This window comes from Rhizophagus irregularis, chromosome 24 (genome assembly GCF_026210795.1).
Source record: "Rhizophagus irregularis chromosome 24, complete sequence".
Classification (NCBI taxonomy): Eukaryota; Fungi; Glomeromycota; class Glomeromycetes; order Glomerales; family Glomeraceae; genus Rhizophagus; species Rhizophagus irregularis.
Genome location: NC_089452.1, coordinates 2,649,028 through 2,663,826, shown reverse-complemented (window position 1 = coordinate 2,663,826; position 14,799 = coordinate 2,649,028). Strand labels below are relative to the sequence as shown.

The following is a 14,799-nucleotide window of genomic DNA, read 5'->3' as shown; positions in this document are numbered from 1 at the left end:
ATTATGAGTCATTTATTATTGATTTAGGATTGTGCAAACCCATAAGTGATTTGCAAGATTCTGATAATAAAGTTAATGAAATTTATGGAGTTTTACCTTACATGGCGCCTGAAATATTAAGAAAAAAACCCTATACTCCAGCAAGTGATATTTATAGCTTTTCGATGATAATGTGGGAATTTACATCAGGCATTCCTCCATTTAACCATGAAGCACATGACCATCATTTTATCTTGAGTGTTTATGAAGGAAAACGTCCTAAAATCATGAAAAGTACTCCAAAATGTTATATAAATTTGATAGAAAAATGTTGGGATTTAAATCCTTCCAATAGACCAACCATAATAATGCTTGAAAATATTGTATCTGAATGGATTAGATGTATTAATAAATATTATGAAATAAACAGGAATGGAAATTATAAATATGAAGTACCTATTACTGATAATCAATTAAAAAATGATATGTTTGAATTTGTAGAGGCAGACAAAGCTTTATTACAAGAACAAGTTATTATGCAATCTCATCCACAAGCATATTATACAAGTCGCAAACTTACTGAAATCTTAGTTCAAGAAGAGTCTCAGGGTCTTGATTGTATGATTGAGGATTATTAATTCTATTAAATATTCTTTATTTGTTAGATTATTTATCTATTATTATTATATATAGAAAGCATTATTATTAGTATCATTAAAAGTATATTCACTTGTAGATATTTTTGCATTTTTCAAAGAAAAAGGGTCAGTGAGTAGGGATGGGGACGGTTCCATCGGTTCAGTTCTGGTTCTTTTGAGCAGAGGAACTGGTTCTGAGCAGAACCGTTCTGGAAAACTGGTTCTGAGCGGTTTGGTTCCACAGAATGGCTCAAGTCAGTTCAGGACCTCTTATGCACTACAGTCTAACCTCAATATACCGATATTCGATATACCGATATACTATTAAAAACTTGATATACTGATAAAATTTTATTTTCCCACTATATGTGAGGACATATAAATATCGGTATAACTTTGATATAACGATATTTTCTAAAAATTTCATATATGTCCCAACATATCGTTATATAAAGGTTTGACTGTAATACGTAATGTTTTTAGGCGGACAAATTCCAGATGAATGCTTATCTTACAATGCTTGTCTGGATCACTAGATGATAATTTCTGAAATTAAGTTACTAGTTTGAATCTGAAATTCTGAATAGATTCGAAATTTTCTCTAAATGGATTGCTATCTTACTTGACTAATTACAGGATGGTTTTCAAACAGTTGATTTATAATCATTAATTTCATAGTGTAACTGCATAGAAATTCTTAAAAATTTTACATCCCCATTTAATAGATGATGATTTATATCTGTGTGTATTTCAATCAACTAATCCAATTTCGGTTAATGCAATTTTACCTTAATCAGAATTTTTAAATCTTTTTTTTTAGTCTGGTATTTTCGGTACTTATTTTTTTTCGGATATCCTTTTTTTCTTTATCCTTTTTCTTCCCCTCAATTTTTTTTTAATTTTTTTCATTACTAAATAAAAAAATAAAATATTATATTAATTATATTTACAATTATATTTTTAGGAAATCGACCGACGTTGATAATATGATTAAGATTATTTCAATTAAATTAAATGCTGGATAAATAGTTTGATTTTCAAATTTAAAAAATTGATATTTTTACAATATTTTATAATTAATTGATTGATTTGACAATAGGTTATTATAACCAAATCCATATCTGAAATTCTCTAAATAATCACCAGATTTTTGAATAAAGTTTTTAATTCAAATGGCTTAGTTAAATTAATAATTTATCGAGTAAAATGAGTATCAAAAAATAATAATAAATGAAATGAGATTCTAATACATTTAATTGTTCAAATATTTTTCTTAAGTTGGTTATAAGTTTAAGATTAACGTAATATAAATAATAAGAAATAATTATAAAATTTATAATTAATTAATAAGATAATTTCTTAATATACACTAGTATGCGAAACATGTATCACGTGACTATAATTTGTCACCCATATCACACCCCTATAGTTTTCCATTTTTACTATTTATTCTAGGGACTTGAATTTTTTCGGTAGGAAAAATCTTATTTGTCATATGTCCCGTCTAATAATTTCGGCCAATTTATAATTTCAGCCAAAATTACTGTAATTAAAATGCATTACACAAATTTCCAAAATAGGAAATTTTTTATGCAAACGACAATAATCACGTGACCCGTATTTACACATGTAGTGTAAAAATAGAAATAGTCAATTAATAAATATATTTGTAATATTTTCATATTAAAGTTTTTTAGAAAATACTTCTAAAAAAAATTAATTTTTATTGATAATTATTTTTTCACAATTCCTTAATTAATCCAAATTTCATTCTTTACTCAAACGTCAAATCATCAATAATTAATACATATTATTTTATTCTTTTTTGTTAACTAATTAGTTATTACCATATTAAATTCCTAATTATAAACAAAAAACTACTACAACCATCTTTAATTTACTTAGTATTACATTATGATACTAAAATTTTCTATCTAAACAAACTCATTGGTCCTGATGCACAACAGGTGACTGCCTATTATTACTAGTGTGATGTTAATTATCTTCACAGTTCTTAAAAAATTATACCAATATTCTGAACGGAACTGAGCTGCTCAAGTTGAACGACTCAGTTCCAAAGAACTGAACCAGTTTTCAGTTTTGGTTCCGTTCTCGGTTCTGTACTGTGCTTGAGTCGCTAAGTCGTGGAATGCCCACATTCCTATCAGGGAGAATTAAAGCCAGAAAGTAAAAATTACATAGATAATTTATTTATTATTAAGCTCCTTGACCAATATGCCTTATATAATTATATTATAATTAAAGGAATTTTTAATGGCTATAATTCTTTAATTAAAATTTTACAGGAATAAAAAATAATCATATGTTATAAACTTAAAGAAAAATAAAAAAAATAAAAAAATTTCAATTCGTTAAGATCGATCCCTTGACCAAAATTTTGCTAAAGAATTTCAATATGAATACTTTTTTTTTCAGATAGTATACATACAAATTTTATTGCAAATATAGATTTTATGATGTGAAAAACATATATTACTATGGCACAAAACACCTTTTCAAAGTACCCTTCTAAAAAATGACGGATACAAATAACTATTTTCAAAAATCATACAAGTCTTTCAGACAAGAAATAAATGCTACAACTTATGGTATCAATAAAAGAGACTCTGGTGAACCAATAGATGATTTTAAATGTATAAAATAACAAACTCTACACTCAACGAGTCTTCTTCCCCTTCTCACCTGAACATTCTGCTATGGAAAGATGAAAATTTCCACCCAATTTCCTCAGAACCAGACATATTATTATGTGACAAAATATTTCTGATCAACAAACACCAATCACAAACAACTACGATCAAATGGATATGGATCAGAATAAAGATTTTACGAATATAGAAAATACTCGAGGATCTACAAATACACAAATAAAAATACTGCAAATGTCACTATCGATTTTATACGATTTGTCAGGTAGTAACAGAAATAGAATATCAGTAATACATGTAATGAATGTAATATAATAAGAGATGCAGTAGGAAATCGATAATAATTGTAGGCTAATATTTGACAAAGGTATATGAAATAAAGATAGGTTTATGGTGTGTAATCGATCAATATATCATTTTTTATTTATAAACTAATAAACGCGAAAATAAATAAACTGAATAATAAATGATAAATAATAAAAGATATAATTAGGAATTGGTAAGAAACGTGTATCTTTATTAACAATTGACAAAAATTGGTAAGGAATTGACCATATCACTGCCTCACTCAGCAGCTCTGTAATATTCGTTATTCCTTTTCAAGGGTTAATTATCACTACTTATCACTTGACTATCACTAACTATCCTTCAAAATTGCTCCTCCTCTTATTCTTTAAATATCTCTCAAAATGAGTTTACCACAAATTCCCAATAAGCACAATCCCGATATGATAAAATCCCAAGGCACGTATTTCTGACAGAGACAATATACTGAACGATCAAAATCCCGAAAGTATCATATCCCGAATGGTCTAAAATCCAGAATTTAAATTTCCTGAAAGTTCAAGTTACTGATGAGTCAAAATCCCGACATAATATTATAATTTTAAGTATCTCTTTGATTTTTGTTTTCTAGGAAGATCATTTCCTACTGATTATATAATTTGCGACAATTAATACAATCATATATACAATACATATGCACTATTTCCAATTTAAATGATAAAAAATTGCAATTTTGATTTATGACTTACATGTTACAGTATAATATATAGTGAGATCACGCAGGAGTAATTGACATAATAACTCCTTGGCAAATTATGCAATCACTATAATATTATTACATAAATGGTCATATGAAAAAAATTCTTTTCTTTAATGTGTCAGAATTTTGACTCATCAGTAACTTGAACTTTTGGGAATTTTGAATTCCAGGTTTTGGACTATTCAGGATATAATTCTTTCAGTATTTTAATCATTCGGGATATTGTCTTAGTCGGGAATAGGAATGTTAAGATTTTATCACATCGGGATTATGGTTGTTGGGATTTCGGGAGGATCCCCCAAAATTTGGTACATTTTTGTCTATCATTTAAATGGTCCTTTGGTTAATTAGTCCGCAGTACAAATCGTCCTTTGTAACATCTTGTTCAACCACTAAACCTCTAATGATCATCCTTCAGCCACTAATTATCTAATCTTCCGATTTCATCATTTAATCCAATAAGTATATAAACTAAAATAAACTAAAAATAATATAAACAAATAAAAATAAACAATATCTAAACTATACAATAAAATAACCTAAATTATCCTAAAAAAATACTAAAAAAAATTTTGTAACACAAACAATGACACAATAACACGACATGATGATATATTTAAAGAACATAACTCTCGGGCAGATAGTCATTATCAGATATTCATCTTGAGAGATAGTTTTGACACCAACAAAACCAATAATGAAATGAAATAAAAAAAATGCTTTTTTGACAGAAAATAACGATATTGTTATATGTCAGTTCTTATGTGCTTAAAAATAAGCGGTATATTTAATGTAAGCAGAAGGATTGGTAGGGTCGGAAATTAACAGGATCGGCATAAATCTTATACTAATTTAATTAACTCAATGTAAATCTAACATAAATCTGATCAAATGTGAATATGGTATAGCTCTCCAAAATAGCCTATACGATCAGACGCAGGTAAGGGATTAAACTAACCAAATATAAACAATGAATAACAAAATTAAAGTGTATAAGAAATAACACGAAAGATAAAGTGTATATGAGTTTTAATAATCAATTTTATTAATGATTTTTATAAGGACTGTTCTAAAAAACTGCTTTTTCTAATGCGCATTTACACTGCCTTTTTATAACAATTTCTACTATATAAAAAAAAATATCTAATTTATGCTACATATGCTATATATGCTATATATTTTATATATACTATTTATGCTATATATATATGCTATTTATGCTATATATATATACTATTTATTCTATATATACTATATGTTCTATATATACCATATATTCTATATATCGGACATATATAACATATCGAACATGTCGAATATATTCGATATCTCCTACATTGATCGGCATCACGGGTCCAGTTATATCACATGATTACTACGTGACATTTTACTGCGTAACAATATTACATTTAGGTTCTACAAACACATGACCTTAGAATACTTCTCTGTTCTAATATCATCAGAAGAAACTTTCAATAAGTCAACAAATCAATACCTCTCCTCAACATTGTTATAGCATTAGAATTAACTACAGATTTGATAGAGCAACATATCAATGCTTAACCATATAGCTGATACTACTATCAGAATAGAAAATGTTCCAATCAATTATGATGTTAATTTACTCATCAAATATTTTGCTAACTTCACATTTGAAGCTATTTCTAGTAATTAGTAGAAAGTCATAGGTATCTTAGTATTTTAGGTATAGAAGAGTTTATGGTTAAGTTTAGGAGAAGACTCTTAAGTCACGTGATACTGTAATAATGATGTAATAGTGATGTAATAATAATTCAGAAAGAAGAGTTCCCTAAAATTTTCTATAAAAAGAGGATTTGGAACTTTAGTTTCAGAAGTTTTAGTCTTTAGTACTCAAATATTATTATTTATCCAAGAATTATTGAATTTTATTTTTATAAATAACATGAATTAATCAAAAACAAATTAATGTATTTTTAATTAATATGATATTTTTATTTTATTTTACTTCAAATTATATTTTATTTCTGAAAAATGATCAATAAATCATGAATTCAGGTAAGAAATATTTTATTTTATTAAAATGTTTGGATATGAACATGGAAATGAAGATATAGTTGTGATATGAATGTAGAAATGTAGTAAAAAATATGGAAATTGATTTATATTTTGATGTTTAGTAATATTATGAAATGTGAAAATCGTACTTTACTATCAGAGCAGGTTTTTTTGACATCCTTATAATATATATATAAATAGCATGTTGACATAATTATGCATATTGTTATATATATTTACATTAATTTTAATAGGTTATATTATCAATATAATATATATGGCAATATATATATTATAAACATTATATATAATATCAATATAATATACTGTATATGGCAATATTTATATATATTATAGATATCACTATATTAATATAATATATATATTAATATAGTATTTATAATAAATAATATAAAATTAATATTAGTATTAATATTGTAATACATTTTAATATGATATTTTAATATATTTTGAACTATAATAGCAGGTTTGTTGCTAATACATATAAAATACATGATAACATAGTTATCAATATAGACATTATATATATATCAAAATATCTTATACTGATAGCAAAGTGAGTATCCTCCTTTTGTGCCATTTTTTAGCAGCAATCAGGTTTACCGATTGATGGAAATTGAAAAAAAATAGGGACCAATCAGGTGGAATTTGGTCACCTGATTGGTCAATACAATTTCATATTAAGATACTATATAAACCATCGCAATACAATTTCATATTAATATTATAAATATTGCAATACAATTTCACAATAATTTCAATTTATCAATTATATTATTATTAATAAATCCATTACAAATACCACTGCAATGTAATGTTTAAATTGTTTTGAAATCATGATTTGTAATACTTTATTAGCCCTTGTATATAGTAGTATTTGTAATTAATTGCAAAATACATAAAAACAATTTCAATCATTACAAAATAATGTCTGTATTACAAAGGTATAATAAGAATATTATAAAAGTATTTCAAAAAAATAGCCATTTTTAGTAAAGTAATTTACCCAGGATATAAGCTATGTTCATTCTTGGTTTTTGATTCTAAAATTAATAAAAACTAGTAAATAATATTAGATAACCCATTAGACAAAGATGATTGCATTCTTTACAAGCTGCTATTTGTAAGTTGACATATAAATATATATACTAGATATTAATTATATATCTGATATGACTTTTCTTTATAAGCTCGATAATTCAAATATTTTAGCTAACCCCAGTAAATAGTTTTCGTATAAATTTATACCCTATATATGTCTAAAATATACAAAATATCATTATTTTGTATTAAATTTATGCCGATCCAAATCACATTAATAAAATGATTTTACTAAATCACGTTAAATTTGTACCAAAATCGATATTTAGGAATGAAATCATACCAAATTCATAATAAATATTTATTTAAAATATTTTCAAAAATAAATTCCATATAAATTTACATATATTTTAATTATATATTCCGTATAAAATTATTTGACCATAATTTGTACAAATTTTGTATAAAATTTGTATTACTACTTCTCTGCACTTGATAAATTTCCTTATACTGTACTTATGTATGTATATGAGCACATATATACATATCATTGTTCATATTAAATATATATGTGTATGATTATGAGCACATATATACACATCTGTTATTTATATCATTTAAAAATATAAAAAAAAAAATTTCGGGAAACCCAAAATTATGTATCACGTGTATCATGTGATATTAAATTAATAATTACCGCAACTTCAGCTGCGGTATAGTGAAAAAAAATTATGCTTTTTTTGGCAAAGCTTAATTTTTTTCTCTCTTTCACCTTTTGCTTCCCCTCGATTTCCTTTTACCTCCCTCTCTTTCACCCTTTCCCTTTCCCTCACTCCTATCCCTTCTTCCCTTTTTTCCACCCTTTCCCCTTCCCTCCTTTCAGAAAATAAAATGGTAAGTTTTGAAGTGTTCGCTTCAAAACTTTTTTAGAAAATTTATTTTTTAAAAAAAAATTAACTTTATAGGAAACGTTTTCTAACGTTTCCTTTGTTTTTTTTTGTAGCGGGAATTAGTTTAGGAGCTTGAAATGGTGAGTTTAACTTAAATTATATATTTTTTTATTAGAAACGTTCTAACTGAACTCTTCTTTCTTTTTTGTAGGTTTGGTTTCTGGGAATTTAGAATTCAGAAAACAGTAAGTTTTGTACGTTTTACTACAAAACTTTCATTTTTCTTTTTCTTCTTTAAGAAACGTTCTAACTGAACGTTTCCTTTCTTTTTTGTAGGTCTTTTTAGGTGATTCTTTCAGTTTCCTTAAACACGAATTTGGTAAGGTATTCAATTTTTTTTAACTATTTTTGTTAACAGTTTCTAACAGTTCATTACTTTCTTTTATCTAGACGGTTCTCTTTCTGGTGGGTAATTTTTTTTCATTAATTACTTTAATTTAATGAACTCTATTAATGGTTCATTTTTATCTTAGATTTTGCCGATTCTCTCAAGTGAGTGTCCATTTTTTTTCACTTTTTTATTTCTTCATATTCATTATTAACTTGATTTTCTTTTTTTTTGTAAATTTTAGGTTTTCTTTCTTTTTTAGGTATTGCCGATTTTCTGGGTGAGTGTACAATTTTATTTTCATTTTATCTATTTGTCTTCATACTAACAATTAATCTTTCTTCTTTAGGTTTTGATATTTCTTTTTTTATATTTTAATGTCTCTTTGGAAATAAAGGTGGTTTTTTTATTGTTTGTTGTTTTTTTTTTCATCTTTGGTACTAAACTACTAAACTTTCTTTTTTTAGATTTTTGTCTTCGTTCCACCCTTCAAATGCATGGGATTTTGGTAAGAAATCGGACAATATTATGTTTCTATATATTTCTTTAACAAAACGTATACTAATGTTTCAGTTTTTTCTTCTTTTAGAAGACCAAGTCTTTGGACGCATAAAAACTCGGTAAGGTGGAAGAATTTTTTTGAACTATTCTTTGAGAAACATTATTAATGTTTCTTTCTCCTTTTTAGGTAACCTATTCTTTGAACTTCCGGATGTGGATTTTGGTGGGCATTTTTTTCTTAGCTATTTATTTTAATGAAACATTTTCTAATGTTTCAATTTTTTCTTCTTTTAGATGGTTCTTCTGGTCTCTCCAGATGCAGCATTTTGGTAAGATTGTCATTTTTTTTCTTAAAATTTTTATTTTGATGAACATTTTCTAACTGTTCTCTTTTACTTTTTAGACAGTTCTTCAACTCTTTGGACGTGGAACTTCAGTGGGAGTAATATCTTTTTGTTTTATTCCGTCTTTTATTATGTCTTTTAAAAACAGTTACTAATTTATATATTTTTCTTTTTTAGCAGCTTAGACACAGATCTTGGTGAGAAATCAACTCTCAGTTAGATGCGTGAGATAGGTAAGTTTCGAAAAAAGGAATTTGAAACTTAGAAAAAAGTTTTTTTTTAAATTTTTCTTTTTTTTTTTGTAGTGAAGTTTGCTCCAGCTTGGAAACCAAAATCCCAAGTTTCAAAAAAAGGAATTTGAAACTTTAGAAAAAAAATTTTTTTAACTTTTTCTTTTTTTAGGGATCGAATGCTTCTTTAGATAGATTTATACGTGATGTGAACTTTAGTATAGATTAATATTGATACAAAATAGATTTAGATTTAGATAGTTAATACAATGAAGCTGTATTATAACTTTGAGTAAACTGTAATATTACTTTAAATAAACAATATTTTTAATTACATATATTAAACAAATATAAATAAATTTGGTACATTTTTGGCAAATATTTGGCTTATAGATGGCTCAACATCAGCATAAATATAGTTAAAATTAGAATGAATTTGGAATTAATTCAGAACGAATCAATTCAAATTTCGTGCCAAACGGGCTCATCCTTGTATATTGTATATTTTAATATATATTTGGTACAAATTTATACAAAAACTATTTACTGGGATAACTAATAGCAAAGATTTATAACATCATATCTTTTTGATATATTTTTCTAACCAAATTGTTATTTAAATAGTGTTGAAAAATAGTTGGTTATACAGAAAACAATCCATAAAATTGAAAATACAAATACTAATTAAAGTTATAATTATTGCTGAAGCTAAGAAATTAAAGGTTACACTTGTTATAGTTGAAATAATTTGATTTGCTGTCAGTGTCATTTTTACTGCTAATACAGTTTCGGTTAATCAAATTTTTTTTTACTAATGTTGTGTCAGTTCTTATGTGCTTAAAAATAAGCGGTATATTTAGTGTAAGCAGAAGGATCGGTAGGGTCGGAAATTAATAGGATCGACGTAGATCTTATACTAATTCAATTAATTCAATGTAAATCTTAACAAAAATCGATCAAATGCGAATATGGTATAGCTCTCCAAATAGCCTATACGATCAGACGCAAGTAAGGGATTAAACTAACCAAATATAGACAATGAATAAGAATAAAGTGTATAAGAAATAACAACACGAAAATAAAGGGTATATGGGTTTTTAATTAATTTTATTAAAGATTTTTAAGAACTGTTCTAAAGAACTACTTTTTTATAATGCGCATTTACACTGTCTTTTTATAACAAATTTTTACTAAGAAAAATAATATCTAATATATTAAATTTATGCTACATATGCTATACATACTATATATGCTATATATGCTATATATGCTATATATATTATCTATATATACTATTTATTCTATATGTTCTTTATATACCATATATTCTATATATCAGACATATGTAATATATCGAACATATTCGACATTAGAGGTCTGCAAATGGGACCCAGAACCCAGAAACCCTAGACCCGGATCCGGGTTTGGGCCGGCAAATTTTATTCAAAATTCACCCGGGCCAGGTCCGGGCCGGCACATAAATTTTCAATAAACCCGGATTTTCGTAATTTCGGCCAAAATCGTCTTAATTCCGGCCAAAATTAAACTGGCCAAAATTAAGTTGGCCAATTTTTTTGTTTTTACAACAAAATGATATAATAATAATAGAAGTCCGGGTCCGGTCTGGGCCAGGTTTTTGATATATTAAGTCCGGGCCGGGCCGGGCCGGGCACTTTATGTTAATTCCCGAGTGCGGGCCGGGCCGGGTTGTAAAATAGTGGTCAATGCAGACATCTATTCGATATCTACTACATTGATCAGCATCACGGGACCCGTTATATCACGTGATTGCTGCGTAACATTTTACTGCGTAACACTAATTAACGAAATAAGCTTACTAGTCATATTTTATTTTCAGCAAAGCCTATCTGTTAAAGTAAATGAGCAGTTCTTATAAATCAGGAAATTTATAATTTTTTTAAAAAAATATCAAATTTATTTTTTTTTTTTTAAATGAAATATATTAAAGCTTTATGTAAAATATAACATCTAATTTGTTAAGTACGAAAGTTCCTGAGCATGTAATAAAATTTATAGGTAGTACAAAAGGTTCAAATTTTGCCGTCTATTAAAATAGTAAATTTAATACGTGAGGAAAAACTTTCGCTCGGCTTTTAGACGTAATTTCATAGTTGTCATAATTAAAATGAATAATTTTTTAAGAAAATCTGCAAGAAATTCTTTTGATTTTAAATCTGTACTACTTTAAATTATATAGTTGTATGAGGATTTTTAAATTAATTGGGTAGCAATCACGTATGGTATGGTTCTTTACGCATGTACTGTATAGTTTGTATGGTTTTGCGAGGTGGTGAGAGGAAAAGTAGTATAGTGATTTTAAATAAAAAGATTTTTTTTTCATTTTTTTTTAGATCGAAATTTTTTTTTAATTATTATATAGTTTATTTTTTTATTTTATTTTTTTCCGAGTTTTTATAAACTGTATACTGTAAGTTATTTTTAATATTTTTTCACTGAAATTTTAATATTTTTTTTTTTTTTGAATAAATATGTTCAGTTTATATAATCTTTAGTTAGAATATTATATATTTTTTCACTTAGTAAAAATGAAAAAACATATCCAGCCAAAAAAAAAAAAATTTTTTTAATTAATTAGTATAATTAATACTTATTTTAATATTGTACTTTTTCTATTGGCAAGTGAATTTTAATTATAATTTCTCGTAAGATAAAATTTATAATTTTTCATGTTTATTGTTTAAGACTCAAAAGGTAAATAGAACTAATAAATAAATAAATAAATATTAAAACTTGATTTGAAAAGCATTATCTTGTGAATTCATAATAAATGATATTTTTTTGGAAATCGAACTTTAATTAATCAGCTATTTACGTTAATCCTCCTCTTATCCATTTAAAAATATATCTTTTTTTTATTTTCTCGAAGCTCAATATTTTAATTACTATTATTTTAATCGATATTATACTAATAAAATATATATATTAAACTGTATGTAATGACTTATATATAGTGTGATCCTATAAATACTTTAAAATATAAATAATTATTTTATTAAATATAACTATGGGATGTATGAGATGGATATAAAATTTTAAACTCATCTATCACTCCTTCATTAACATATTTTCTAGCAATTTCTACATGATCATCTGTAATAAAAATTTCATATGTAATTCCAAAAAGAATTAATTTATGATTCCTACAACTTTCAAGAAATCTTTTAAAAATATCAATTGAATATTTCCAATTTCCACTAAGTATTAATTTATTTAAAGATTTTGGTGAATAATCAATTAAATAATTTAATATTTCATCACCTATAATATCATTTTCATAACATATACTATCAAATTCTATACATATTAAATTTCTACAATTTAATAATATTGATTTAATAAGAATAAATTCTTTTGATGTAATACCAATGGATAAATCTCTAACTTTTGGACAATTATTCGCAATTGAATTAATAAAAATTTCCAAATTATTAGTATTAACATATTTAGTAATTATAGAAATTTCTAAAAGGTTCTCTTCAGTATTTTTAATTAACGTTGCTAATTCTTTAAAACAAGATAATCCATAAACGTCAAGAATTTGAAGGTTTGAAAATTTTGAATTTTCTAAATATTGACGAAATCTTTTAATCTCTATACTATTAATATCATAAAGTTCAAAATTATAAATTAATAAATTTTTTAAATTAACGAGTGATATTAACGGAATAATGTTAATTGAATATAAACTAAGATCATTTATTGTATTACCCTTTCTTCCCAATACTTTTCCTAACTCCTTACAAGTTCCCGCTTTACTATCAGGATAAATTGATACAATTTTTAAATTCTTTTGAGAATCAATTAAAGAAATTAAACCTGAATTATATTGAGAACAATTATGAATAATTAATTCATTTAAATAAATACAAAATTTTGCCATTTCATGAAGTGTGTTAGGTAATATACAATTAATTGTAATAGATAATTTTTTAACATTATAAAAGAATGTTGAAGCTCCTTGAAATAATGATAAAGGTTGTGATGTATATAAATCCATTTCTTTAATATTTTTACATTCATTAACAAATAATTTGTAAATTTCTTGTTCTAAAAGTTTTCTTTTATCATCTTTAAATTTTTTATCCTTAAAAAATTTTGTTATAATTCCATCTATAGTCCTAGATTCAAGAATTTTACAAAAACTAATATAATTAAATGTTAATGATTTTGAAATAATTGTTGAAGGTAATTTAATATTATTATCATTTAAAAATTTCTTTGATGATGATGATAAAGATGAAAGTATTATATTATAAAACTTTTTTTCTGCTTCATCATGATAAAAATTCCATGTATGTTTTTCCCATAAAATAGGAACAACTAAAAGACACCACCTTTTATTAACTAAAAGGCATGAATATAAAGTTTCTTTATCTTTTCGTAATTCGTTAAAAATAAGATTAAGACAATCAATATTTAATTCTGTCATATTATATATTTGTTCAAAAAAAATTAAAAGAAATTAAACGATGATTTTTTTTATTTATAATAAAATTTAAGAGATTCACATACAAATTAGGATAGTCATTTATTATTTTTGACACGTAATAAAAGTGGTGTTACATACGTTTCTTAATCCTATTGACGATCTTTGTCAAACCCAAACTGTGTTAGCCTAGAAGTCTAGAACGTTTCTCATAGTAAACAAACAATATAACGTTGTTTTATATAAAGGAAAATATACAGTATTTTTACCGAATTGACCATATTTAATTTATTTATTTATGCACATTTCTGTAATTGATCATATTTAATCCCCAAAAACGGTTAATAAAAGCGCAAATATTTGTATAATAAAAAATTCGTTTCAAAATTCAAATGGGTATAATTAATCCATTTGAAATCGGACACATTTTTTTTTGTAACCATCTAATTCCGTTGTTTTCCGATAGTTTTTTTCCATAGATTTAACAGAGAATAAGCAACGTTTAGATTGTACAAAATATAATAGAGTCATATACAATATAATGTAAA

At 25.3% G+C, this 14,799-nt stretch overlaps 3 protein-coding genes across 3 annotated transcripts; 2 read left to right on the top strand and 1 right to left on the bottom strand.

Moving 5' to 3' along the window:
- Window positions 1-347: 347 nt before the first annotated feature.
- On the top strand, window positions 348-617 carry OCT59_016272 (uncharacterized protein; the record flags this gene model as incomplete). Its single annotated transcript, XM_066132366.1, has 1 exon — window positions 348-617. One exon carries the CDS (start codon window positions 348-350, stop codon window positions 615-617), a length of 270 nt encoding a protein of 89 aa, XP_066003360.1.
- Window positions 618-8,321: 7,704 nt separating this feature from the next.
- Window positions 8,322-9,400, top strand: OCT59_016271 (uncharacterized protein; the record flags this gene model as incomplete). The annotated part of the gene is made up of 8 exons (XM_066132365.1): window positions 8,322-8,324; window positions 8,657-8,704; window positions 8,771-8,789; window positions 8,854-8,872; window positions 8,953-8,988; window positions 9,176-9,216; window positions 9,298-9,328; window positions 9,397-9,400. The coding sequence occupies 8 exons, from the start codon at window positions 8,322-8,324 to the stop codon at window positions 9,398-9,400; spliced, it is 201 nt and encodes a 66-aa protein (XP_066003359.1).
- Window positions 9,401-12,817: 3,417 nt separating this feature from the next.
- On the bottom strand, window positions 12,818-14,254 carry OCT59_016270 (uncharacterized protein; the record flags this gene model as incomplete). The annotated part of the gene is made up of 1 exon (XM_025328217.1): window positions 12,818-14,254. The coding sequence occupies one exon, from the start codon at window positions 14,252-14,254 to the stop codon at window positions 12,818-12,820; it is 1,437 nt and encodes a 478-aa protein (XP_025167574.1).
- Between the last annotated feature and the right edge of the window lie 545 nt (window positions 14,255-14,799).